The 12,180-nt window shown below is 44.7% G+C and overlaps 1 protein-coding gene across 2 annotated transcripts in view; it reads left to right on the forward strand.

Annotated features, from left to right (window-relative positions):
• LOC138515803 (broad substrate specificity ATP-binding cassette transporter ABCG2-like) overlaps positions 1-12,180 on the forward strand; it is a 570,220-nt gene that overhangs the window by 83,815 nt on the left and 474,225 nt on the right. For both annotated transcript variants that reach the window (XM_069630538.1, XM_069630539.1), the window contains exon 2: positions 5,374-5,600. In XM_069630538.1, the coding sequence (XP_069486639.1) occupies positions 5,392-5,600 (209 nt within the window). In that variant the 5' untranslated portion in view covers positions 5,374-5,391. The remainder of the gene's footprint in view (positions 1-5,373; positions 5,601-12,180) is intronic.

Raw genomic sequence — 12,180 nt, forward strand, 5'->3', positions numbered from 1 at the left:
GTGTGTCCCATTGTACTGCATGCATTGTACAATGATAAAAAGTTACCAAAAGTGGCAACAATGTAACAAGACAAAGGGAAACAATGTTTCCAGGCACTGACAGCCTGAAGGAACAGTCAGTTTCCCCATGGCAAATGAGTAAAAGCCAGTGTAGTTAAGCTGATGGCTTCACTGCACCGCAAAAAGAGCAAGTCAGCTTCAATCATAAAAAGCACAACGTTTGGGAGTCCATAGAAATGGAGGGAAAGGTGCTGTATAGAGACATTTTTCCTAACTGCTTTCTGCACTGGGTAGAGAGGTGGCGGAAATCACCTCCCCAACTAATTTTCCACTCGTTGTACATCCATAGAGAATGCTAGATAACTTGCTCTCAATGTGGTAACAACTGTCAGAGTATGTTCTCCTTCACCACAACCCTTCAGCCCCAGGGATAATATGCAAAGCCCCCTAGATGACAGCAAGTGGGGGGTACCACTTCAATGGCCTTTATGTAACAGAGATCAGAGCTTTCAAATAAGACATTGCTGGTGGGGATGGCTGTCCTGAGAAAACAAACTATTCTACCCTGACTTTTGCCTGACGATATCCACAAGGCCTTGCATGATGGTTCCTCTTGTGCACAGCTCCAGCCGTTCCCTGGCCTTATGTTCATTCCAGCACCCTCTGTAAAGAGTCCTCTCTGTGTCACCTCCTTGATCCCAGCTGCAGGGGGCAACAGAGATCCTCCAGGGCTCTGGCGGAAAAGTTCTGTCATGAGTGAGCGAGAATTACAGGAGCCGTGGGTAACGTCTTGCTCTATGAACTTTGCTGAGCTTGAAGTATGCCTTTTTAGTTGAGTGATCCCAGGACCCTGCTAATACAGGGCCGGTTCCAAACCTTATTCTATTTTACTGAGACGTCCTGTTGACTCCAATTACTAGCAGTTACACAACATGATTTTATCATTGTTATGTCGAGGCGTTCTACCGAAACACAAAGCCCCCTTCTAAGGAGAGCTCCCACCATAGATGAGCAATCATTTATAATGACACTTGAGGCTGACTTCTGTACATAGGAAAAAGAGCTTTCCTGGGAATACCTCCTTGCTACTTCCAATCTCCGGAATCCCTGATGCACCACCCACATTTACATCTGGAATAAGGCACCCTGCATCTCCCGGAAACCCCCCTACCCTTATTAACACAGTGTATGAATGGGCTCTTTGAAGGATGTCTTAATGTGCATGTTCAAGCCTTTCCATGCCAGCCCAGCCTGAACAGCCTTGTATGCCAATGGACCACCTGATCCTCAAAATGGAGGTCTTTCTTGTAAGGATGGGGCAAATCCACACACGTATCCGATCTGATGAGGGAGGAGCTGAGGAACTGTGTGTACCATAGGCCACTGCTGTCCCTAGAGCTTCAGAGTAGGTATGGCGTTTCCTCCTATCAGTGGAAGACCCCAGACCTTAAAAAGCCTCTTAAGTACATGGCAACCTCCCGATAAGTAAGATCTTTAGCCATAGCTTGAAGTGTCAACTCCTTCACTAACTGCCCCTCCTTCCCATCCAAATCATGGAGCAAACCCGCCCACCTTGATTGCTTGAGAGTACTGGGAATCCCCCTCGGGCTGATGAGCTGAGCTGTCAGGTATACAAGGAATCTTCTTGGAGCAGCATCTGATGGTTCTTGTATAATGTCCTCAGGCGACCTCAAGCGAGAGATGGCTGAGGACGATGGGCCGGTATGGAGTTCCAATAACAACTAAAGTTGGTGTTTCATTCAGAATCCCACTGGTCTATCGGTGTGCCAGGAATACAGCAAGTATGCCAGCCTACCCGGCATTCCCATTCCTGCTTGCCAGGAGCAGCTGCATTGATGCACCGGTCGCAGGGGGGGAAAGCACTGGAAAGTGCCAATGCTGAAGATGGGCAACTGAGATGGGCATCCAAGAGCGTGCGCACTAGTGTCGTAGCCATGAATGATTCTGCTTAACAAAACCATGAGTCTGCATATCTTTTAAAACACCAGCTCCTATGTCCATGGAGACACTGAGAATGATTACCTCAGCCCAGGCACAGAACGCTTCTCTGTCCTGAATTCTTAACTGATGTGCCATCAGCAGTGTAAACTCACCACCTTGTGAATGTGAGATGTGCCCTCTCCTACCATACCAGAACCCAATGCTCAGCAGTGGCCCCTGGAAGAATCTTCACGGAAGCCAAAGGCTAGTGTACTGTCCCTGGTATCAAGGTATTTCTTCTCATAATGTTAGCCACTAAGCAGGGCCCTGTAATCCCTTAGGGTCTATTCCCTAGTTTGAAAAGGTGGCCCACATTTACCGAATATCTCAACCCTACTGCTCCGCCGCAAGGCTACTTGTTTGCAAATGAGACTTGGCTCTCCTTGGGCCTGGACATTTCCCAGTGTTTTCTAGCTAAATAACTCCTCTTTGGAATGTTCAAAGGCACTCATCAGGGTTATGATGGTCAGGGTGCGGGTTGACTATGCCACTAAAAGGATCCCTTCAATTTACCTTCATATAGACCTCTTTTATTACCCACTCAAAAATGTCCATCATATTGTTCTGACATTTTGATGGCATTTTAGTGTATCCCATACTTCAAACACAGAGGACCATACTGATCCCTCTCACACTCTGTGTGCTGGGAAGGCAACAATGTAAAAAGCATGCAGCTTGCCTTTTCTCATTGCACTGTATCCTTCCCAAAGCAAGATGGCTACCCCGCCTCAAGCCTTTCCACTAGGAAACAGCACCATATGCTACACCCTAAGTGGTACCGGTGGACACAAAGGAATGGTCCGCTTAGCCAGAAAGATCTGCAATAGAGCATTCCTGCAGCTCATGGAGATGTCTGCTACACTATGAGATCAGAGGAGTTGCCTGCATTTTTTTCATCCAGCCATCTGTAAGTCCCTCTGCTTCCTCTACCACTCCTGGCCCGTCTGAGGCCGTCTCTCCTCCTCCTTTCTCCTCCTTTCCCCTGGTCACATATGACTGTTTCTAGACCAGTCGGATCTATGAAAGTCTCATCAAAGCAGGTTCTTCCCTGCTTATCCAGAACTATCGAGAACCACATCAACACCCTGGCTCCAGCTGATTTCTGCCATCACACCTTTGCCACTGGAACCTTCCCCTCCCCCTTAAGCACTCTCTTGTGCACCCCCTTCTAAAGAAGCCCTCGGCCAATCCTTCTCTCCATCACTCCTTTCCTGGGCAAACTCTTGGATAAGCTGGCCATCTCTCAGCTTAATCTACATACTGAATCTGTTGATTGCCTCCATGACCACCAACCAGTCTGGCCTCAGAGCTGCCAGAAGCACAGAAACTGCTCTCCTGAATACCCATGCAGACTTGCTCTCCAATCTTGACTCTAATCTCCCTTCTGTCCTCATTCTCCTTGATCTATCTTCTGCTTTTCACAGTCAACCATGCCATCCTGCTCAATTGACTCTGGGACCACCTTGGTTTTACTGATCAGGCCTTGGCCTGGTTGACCTCCTTTCGCACTGATGGGCCCTCTCAGGTCCAACTGGGGTCTTTCCTCTCGTCTGTCTCTCTCTACTTGTGGTGTTGCCTAGGGGTCTAACCTTTCTTCCTGGCTCTTTAACCACTACCTGGCACCTCTTGCCCACTGCATCGCTATTTTCTGCTCCAATTTTCAATGTTATGTGGATGACACGCCGCTCTCTTTCAGGCTCCGCTCAGCCACCTCTGCTTCTTCTCTCATACCAGACTGTCTGTGCGCAGTTCAGGAATGGTGTGCCACCAGTGATCTCTGCCTTAATGCCATTAAAACTGAGATCCTCCTTGTTGTGACACGTTGCGCTCCTCTTTTCCTCTCTCTCTCTGGCTGCCCACTCTGGGCCCTCTTCCTGCTCCTTCCTGTGAGGCTAAGAACCTTGGTGTCATCTTCGACTCCACCCTCTCCTTCTCTCCTCACATCTCTGACGTCTCTAAGAAGTCACACTAGCAACTGCACCTTTGAGAGGTATTCTTCCTTTTCTCACTTCCCCCAGAAGTTCACTGTCTTCAGAGCTCGGGTCTTCTCTAGGCTGGACTATTGCAACAACCTCTTTCTAAATCTTCCTGCCGCTACGCTTCAACCTTTACAACTTATCAAGAACAGGATTGCAAGACTTGTCCTTGGCCTCAAGCTCCGGGATCATATCTCTCCAGCTCTGAAATCTCTTCACTGGCTCCCTGTGGCTGCCATGATCAAGTTCAAGACCCTCTGCATCGTCCACAAGGCATTCTGGGGCCTTAGACCGCTCTACCACCAACTTTCTCTTCCAAAACATCTTCCTTCTCGAGCTCTATGCTCCTCCACCTCCAACTCTCTGAAGGTCTGACGCTTCTCCAAGCAGCGAGTTGCGGGATGATCTATCTCCTCGGCTGGGGCCTCACTCTGGAACAGACTCCCTGTCTCTCTCAAACTTGAGCAGAACCACCTCCGGTTCCGGAAGCAACTCAAGACCTTCCTTTTCGCTCCCGCTTCCTCTCCCCTGCTAATACACCTGACTGCACCGCGCACTGGTCACCCTCTGAACTCGGGCCCAGGCTCCTGCATGTCTGTGTGTCCTTGCACTGCCTCCGGGCTCCCCAGCACTTGGGTCTGTATCTGCAACCCTACAGTCCTTTCTCTCTGCACTTAGGAGCAACTGATTGGCTGCACTTGTGAGTAAACTGCACTTCCCCCTTCTCCTCCCTCCTGGCACTTTCCCCTTCCCTCTTCCCTGCTCTTGTGTGATCTGAATGACACAGGGTCTAGTAAGATCGTTATTTTGTCCTCCCTTTTCCCCCCCCTCGTCACTTCTAGAAATACTTGTGTACAGGCGTGTTAAAAATGCCACATCATATCATGATGCCTATGTTCCCTATGCAGTGGCGGCTTCTAAAGCATCCACAATAATCTTACCGTAGCCTGGTGCAGAGTGGTTATTTTTCCTGGGCTCATATCTGCCGTTTCATCCACAGAGCCTCATAACTCGGTCTGCCTAAAATAGGGACCCTTTGAGAGACTGCCTACTTTTAGGCTCTCCCGTGCACACTGCGAGGAGTGACTGGTGAAGGTAGACGTATACTGTTGCCACACAAAGCCCAGCAGTGCGAGGAACCTGGCTGCAGTATGTTGCGTAGCAACACACCTGGGTTCCTGACTGTAGGGCACAAACAAATTTAACTGAGGAATTATGGGGAACTGGGGGCGGGACAAAAAAAAGTTGACAAGGGGTTTCTGTCATGACGGTTGTTCCCTCCATAAGTGAGTTCTTGGACAAGTAAGAGGGGTGCAGGTTAGTGCAGCATATGTTGTTGTCTGCATTGATTCAGGACACGTTTAACCCACTATTCTTTATCTTTGTTATCTTCTAGGCGTGTAACACTTTAAAGATGTCGGCGGTCCCAGAACATACGACAATCCCCATTTCAGAACTAACTAAAAATGGCTTTCACATTAAGAAGGAGTCTGCTTCGAGTGTGAAGAAAAATAAAGGCGGAAGTACGCTCAGCTTTCACAACATCTGCTACAGAGTGAAGCTAAAGAGTGGCTTGGTGTGCTGCCCAAAAATTGTCACGAAGAACATTTTACAGGATGTCAAGTACGTATGCCACGCTTATGTATCACCTGCGCTGGGTTCAGAAGAGCACTTAAACAGTCAAGTGCAGAGAAATAGTAAATACTGTTTCCTTACACGTGAAAGGGATGTGGATGGATGTAGGATAACAGTGGCGCACAAAGCTGTTTGCCCTGGAGACTAAATGCACAGACTGGCAGTAATGGGCCAATTTCTTACTTGCAATCTGCATTACTCCAAGTCCTCCTCATCACAGTACTTACTATATGATGTGAATCTTCACCTTGGAGACAACAAAAAAAAATAAGCCTTGGACTTCCCTTTTGTTTTTAGACTCCTCCCCTAAGCAGGCTATACAAGCGCCTCTGAATCACTCGGACGTCCTATGTCATTAAAATGCAGTTTAAAACCACAATGAGTCTCGGGTGGAGAGATGTAAAGGACTGTGATGAGAAAGACTTGGAGTAATGTAGATTAGCAGTAAGTAATCGGACCATGACCACCTCGTCCTCATTGGTTTTCCTCCTGACAGTCCTTACACTCGGAGGATGCACCAAACCAGAATCCTTCCAGAGATTTGACCAAATCAAGCAAATGCAGTTCTTGCTTTTGCAATCATGCTGTGATAGCCATCTAATTAATCAGAAGATAAACAGCAGGCCAGAGACATTGAACTGGCAATGCCAATTGTGTCTTTAGTGGTGAGAGAAACCACCAAACGCTCCACAGGTCCTTAATGCCACTGCCTGGAACTCCCAGGAAGTCCGGTGTAGGATTGGCCCCTCAGCCTTTCGGCCTGTGGCCGGGCCGAAATTGTCCCTGGGCCGTGGGGGCCGGTTTCTGGCCATGCCTAAGCCGGTTTGGTTGAAAGAAAAGAAAATAGAAAAAAATATATATATTCTTTTTCAACATTTTTTTTTTTGGGTTATTTTTTATTTTTATTTTTTTCAAAAAGCCTCTCATCCTTCTTAGGTTGATAAATGAGTACCAACACAGGTTGGGTGATATTGTATGCATATTTTTTCTATAAAAAAAGAGCTTAAGTGTAAGTGCTATACAATATGATCATCATTTGGCCTTGGACGTCTGCTTGGAGTCACAGTAATTTAGTGTACTTAGGTCAATGCCATTTGATGCCACTTCCTGTTTTGTCAAGGGGTGAAAGGTCGTGTTTCATCGCTTCCCGGGATGGCACTTTGGGGCGGGGTCAAATGACATCACTTCCGGTGATGTCATCACAGGTCAAGGGTCGTGAGGCGAGGGTTGGGCCACTTTTTTTTGGTTAACCGGACCTATTTCTTGTCGCAGTCCGACCCTGAGGAAATCACCAGCAACTCTAAAGATTAATGCATGCCAAACTATACAAATAAAACAGCAGTGTAGGCCCAGATTGTGTACTGTCTGGGCCTAGTCCACTATAGAAAAACTTGTGTTGGTATTTGAAGACTGTATTCCTAAATGATGCTTGACCACAGGCCTGACCAAATAAAAACCAGGGTCATGTGAAGGACACCAGCTATGGTGCCCCTGCTCATATCTGAACGTGTGACCAAACCTCCAGCAGGTGATTGTTTCAAATACAAAATGGTGATGTATCCTTCTACCTAAAGGACTCCAGCTTTTTCCATGTAAAGTGAAAAAAAGAGCAACCTTAACTTGTTCTGGGAACATTTTCCCCACAACTTATTGTAAATGGCGGTAAAATTGAAAGGTGTGCTCAAAAGCGTGATGCATAACGTACAACTATTCTTTTGTTCGCAAAAAGAAACAAAACCTAGCTGGGCAAGGCAAAGCGCAACAGATCACACTCTGTGGACTGTCGTCAGTGGCAGATACACATGTGTGCTGTGGTGTAGGGATCAAATTGTTTTTTATTAACCATATAAACAGTTAATGGTTTGAGTAATCTCCCTAAAGAAAGACTACGTTCAATTGTTGGACATCACATTCATAAAATGTAACAAATAGCGATTGCAGTTGTGAATTGTCATCGCTTACCCAAACATTATAATCACAGAGTGGTTAACATTACCTCCTAATACATCTTATATTTAGAATGGCAGAGTGATGATTGCATTCAGAATGGTGTCCATGGACTGAAACTCAAACCAAGATGAGACTTCCCTGTTGTTTTTTAAATAATACATGTGTCTGATAATGATGTGCATGCTCTTAAGCACTTGCAGCTGAAGTTGGCTAATTTAAAAACCGAGGCAAAGGAGATGTGTTTATATAGTATGTAGCAATACCTGCTTAACTGGTATGAGTTTACACCACGCAACACAGATGCCTTCCGTGACTTCAACGGGTCTAGTTGCTCTCCAGGTCTGAAAGACAGTACTCTTACAAAAAACAATAATATCATTTTTTTTTTAAAAAAAACACATTTTATTACACGCTTAATTACCCGAGTTTGGTTTCTAAGCAGGATCGGGATTCGAACCTCTGTTGCTCCCCATGGTCTTGCTTCCAAGACTATCCTCCCCTCGTAAACATGCATCTTTCAAGAAGAGTGAAAGACAGAGTCAAACACTTCCAGGTACAACCTTCCTATTTAATACAGATTTAGAAAACCAGTGTCCAGTCCCATGAGCTGCAGTGTTTGTCCTGGACAAGTGATACCTTCCCAAGAAACGACCCACATCCAAATTCACCATTCAGTGAGTTCACCTGGACTCCTAAACGTGCGCTCGTGCTGAGATCATTTAAAATTGCATTTGTTATTTCCCTGCATTTATCTGAATCCAAATAAATAATTTCAAGATTCTGCCCTTTGTGGGTATTGAACTCTCATCTATAGGGCTTATGGTCTGATGCTCTAAACAATGTGCAATACAGGATTGCCTAAAAAGCACCCAAATAATGACTTGCATGGCCTATTCTATCCACATTCTGAAAACGTGTTTCACTGAAAACAAACACTGTATTTAACATTCATGCTAGTAACACATTTACTATTCCTTTCGTAAATACTCATAGCCTGAAACAACCATCCGTGTTTGTTCAACGGATGAATGTAAGAAGGAAAAGGTAATACAATGTAAAGAAAATGTTAATCTGTAGAGCTGTCTGGAAGAAAGGTTGATTCAAGGACGCATTTCAGCTGCTGGAGTTGGCATTTTACCATAGTAATCACAAAGGAAGTTGCTTCGCAAGGACAGGCAATGCTGACCACACACACATGTCATTCAATCAATATCAGATTAGCCCTCTAGAAATATGCACTGTATGGCGTGATCATATTTTATGGGCTTTAGGTTCCTGTTTTGAGCGTATTCATTAGACTAGGTGGGACTCTTGGAATGATGAATGCATGCTATTCGACTACGTGATCTGCTGCTTCCACTTGTCCCAGAGGCGTAATTTGATGAAGGAAATAGTGCTTAATGATGGATTTTATGTACTGGGTAATTGCGTTCCAGCAATTACTAACATGAGTATTGTTGAGAATGCATTTGTTACACCAATGGCAAGAACTATAAATACCGTGGCCATCTTGGTTAAGGTTTGCACGCTATTTGACTGCCCGTCAAGCGGTGGTCGAGTGATGATCTGTTTTAATAAATATTCCAGGGTAAGGGATGGTATTTTACCATTCCTGTTAATTTTAGTGTTCTGATGTTGACCAGATGATCAAGGGGTCCGGACTTTAGACTGATCCGTGATATGCTATATTATAGGTCTCAAGAGCCACGTGGAGTGCCTACAACCGCACGGCTGAGTGACGGGATTGGATAAGTACGGATTAGGATATCTATGGTTTGTCTCGCTCTAGATGAGTAATTGGAGATTATCTTGATGAACTTCTTATATTGTGATGATCATCTCACTTGTTTAGTTTGGTTGTTGGGATTATTATATTGACATGATTGGTGATTCTATCAATGCACTGATTTTGATTGTTTGGATTGAACTACTATTTACACCCTTTCTTTTTGGGTGTCTGATGGAATAGCTCGGCACATTAACTTTGCACGTTAATCTAGTGATCTACTTCAGCACTTGTGTGGGTGTGTACTCCGCTGTGCAGCTTCTTAATAATCTTTGTGGATGACTCTTTGCTTTGGACTTTTCTGTAAGTTTAACTGCCTTCATTTGTTTATATTATACATACACCACATACTGGGATTCACCCTCCAATCACTGTGAACTAGAGGATACTCTGTCTATTTCATTCCAGGGGATATTGTTAAAGGTATGTTGTAATAGGGGGTAAAAGACCTCTAAGGATATGAAGAGGGCAGGCCACGCCAGGAGAAATCCCATGCCTACAAAATGGAAGAGACCCAAAATATGACAAATTATTTTATTTAACAAAACTCACATAAAACAGGGACAGCATGGCAAATCTTCATGGCTCAACAATTACAAGCTTGGTTCAGTCTTCTAAAGGTCTATGACCTCATTAGTGCCATATAACATTGCAAAAACCTAAGGTGAGACGGCGCTGGTTAAGGGAATCAATTACATAAACATCATATTGGGGTTAGTACGGTTATTGGTCAGCTGCTATCTACTAGCGCTACCTGAGACATCCTCTAAATTGCAACAAGTAAGAGAGTATCATCTGCACATTATATTATTGGCAATGCAACATTGTGTAGGGCAACGTGGATGGAGGTTAATGATTGGTCTGTGGTGTCGTTCCCAGGCCTGGCTCCCTTGGAAGATTACCAGCACATGAGCACAAAAGGGGGTGGCGAGAATGGCTGACCTGCAACAATTAGCTTTGGGAAAACACTTCGTCCCAGCAGATGCTGTTTTCCTGCTCTGTGTCAAGGTTCTTTAACAGCAACCCTTTGTCTCTTCTCCCTTGTGATTGGCTTGTTTTTTTTTTTTATACTTTCTTTAACCTAAAAGGTTTTTAAAAGGTTTTGTGTTCAAACTCTTCGTTTCTGGATTATTACAGTTTACAGTTTACAGTTTGCAGTTTACAGTTTGCTCTGCACTTCTTCTTTGTTTGCAGTCGCGAGTATTGTGTCCAAGATTTTAGCAGTTGCAGTAACCCATGTAGTACACCCACCTCCGATTATCCTGGCCCAGCAAATCTCTTCGTCGAAGGTATGTGCCGCTGCTAACATCGTCTTCAGATAAGAATTTCTTATAAGCTCTACGCCTGGACAAGTTAGGAGTAGGTGTCTTGTGGTCTCTACCACCACTGGGTCTTTGCAGAATCTGCATTTGTTTGTTGTTGCTAGACCTCTTATCTTGAGAATTTCATTAGTGTGGAGTAAGTTAAGACGAGCTCTTAAAAAAGTATTCCTCAATTTACGATCAGGATATCTTTTCACAAAAGGTTTGAGTTCGTGTAATTTAAAGGTCCTGAGTGGTAGATAGGCCACCAGTTTGTAAGAACCTGCTTGTTCCAAGGTGTTGACCCAATCAAGCTCGTTTAGTTTCTTTTGAATTTTCATTGGATTTTCCACCAGGTCTTTTTTTGAGCAATTTATTTTATCCAGTTTAAATTCTTGATCCTTGTACCACTGGGTCAGGACAGCGGAACAACCGCTTTCAGCTTCTGCATTTATCGCTTCTAGTAGTTTCGAGCGTTTTTCAAGAAGTAATTTTCTGAAAAGCATCATGGTGTTCCTTTCTACTAATGCGGTCATCGAGAGCTGGCTCATTTCGCGTCTTATTAAGACCAGAGGTGTGGAACTCGGTAGATTTAAAACTTCTCTCCAATATTGGCTTTCTATCATGGGCCAGATTTTTTTTGGAAGGCCAGGCATAGCTTCAGCTCCATACACAAGTGTAGGTATGACCTTGGTTTTGTAAAATTCTATAACTGGTATGAGAGAAAAACGGCCAAATTTCTTGTCTATTGCTTTGGCTTGAGATATTAAACTCTTTGTTTTTCTCAGGAGTTGTTTTTGCATGGCGTTTTCCTTTGGCGTGTTATCCACCATGATACCCAGATATTTAAATTCTGTCACCTTCTCGATAGGTTCTCCTTCCAAAGTCCATGTGAAAAGGTCGCTTTTTATTTTTCCTTTGCCAAAGAACAGAATCTTAGTCTTTGGCTTGTTTATCTCCAAGCCATTTGCGGCAATATATGCAGCAAGGTTGGTCAGTTTTCTTTGTAACCCTATTGCTGTCTGGTCTACAATGATTATATCGTCCGCATATAAAATTCTTGAGATTTTCGTGTTTCCAATTTGTGGAGGGAAGGATCGAACCATGTGCTCCGTTTCTTTATAGTCCCCTATAAAGGTCAAAAAGAGCGCCAGGGCCAACGGGCATCCTTGCTTGACTCCTCGGTTTGTAGGGATCTCGTCAGAGAGTGTTCCTTGGTGGTCAAGCCTCACTTGGATTCTAGTGGCCGTATGGAGGGCTATGAGTGGTTGTAATGTGCTTGCTGGACACTTCCAGACCCTTAGCTTTTCCCAAAGCCTTGATCTATTTACCTGGTCGAACGCTTGGCTAAGATCGACGTAAGCCATATAGGTTCGTGGGCCACCAGCAAGTGACTTGCTTTTTAGAATGTTAACCGTGAGAATGTTGGTAGTTGTTCCCACGTTCTTTTTGAACCCAGATTGAAACGGGTCGTTACATGGCGCGTTCTCTACCCATTTTTGGAAGTGTTTAAGGAGTAGAGATCCAAAAA

Source organism: Ambystoma mexicanum, chromosome 6q (genome assembly GCF_040938575.1).
Source record: "Ambystoma mexicanum isolate Mex_15411 chromosome 6q, UKY_AmexF1_1, whole genome shotgun sequence".
Classification (NCBI taxonomy): Eukaryota; Metazoa; Chordata; class Amphibia; order Caudata; family Ambystomatidae; genus Ambystoma; species Ambystoma mexicanum.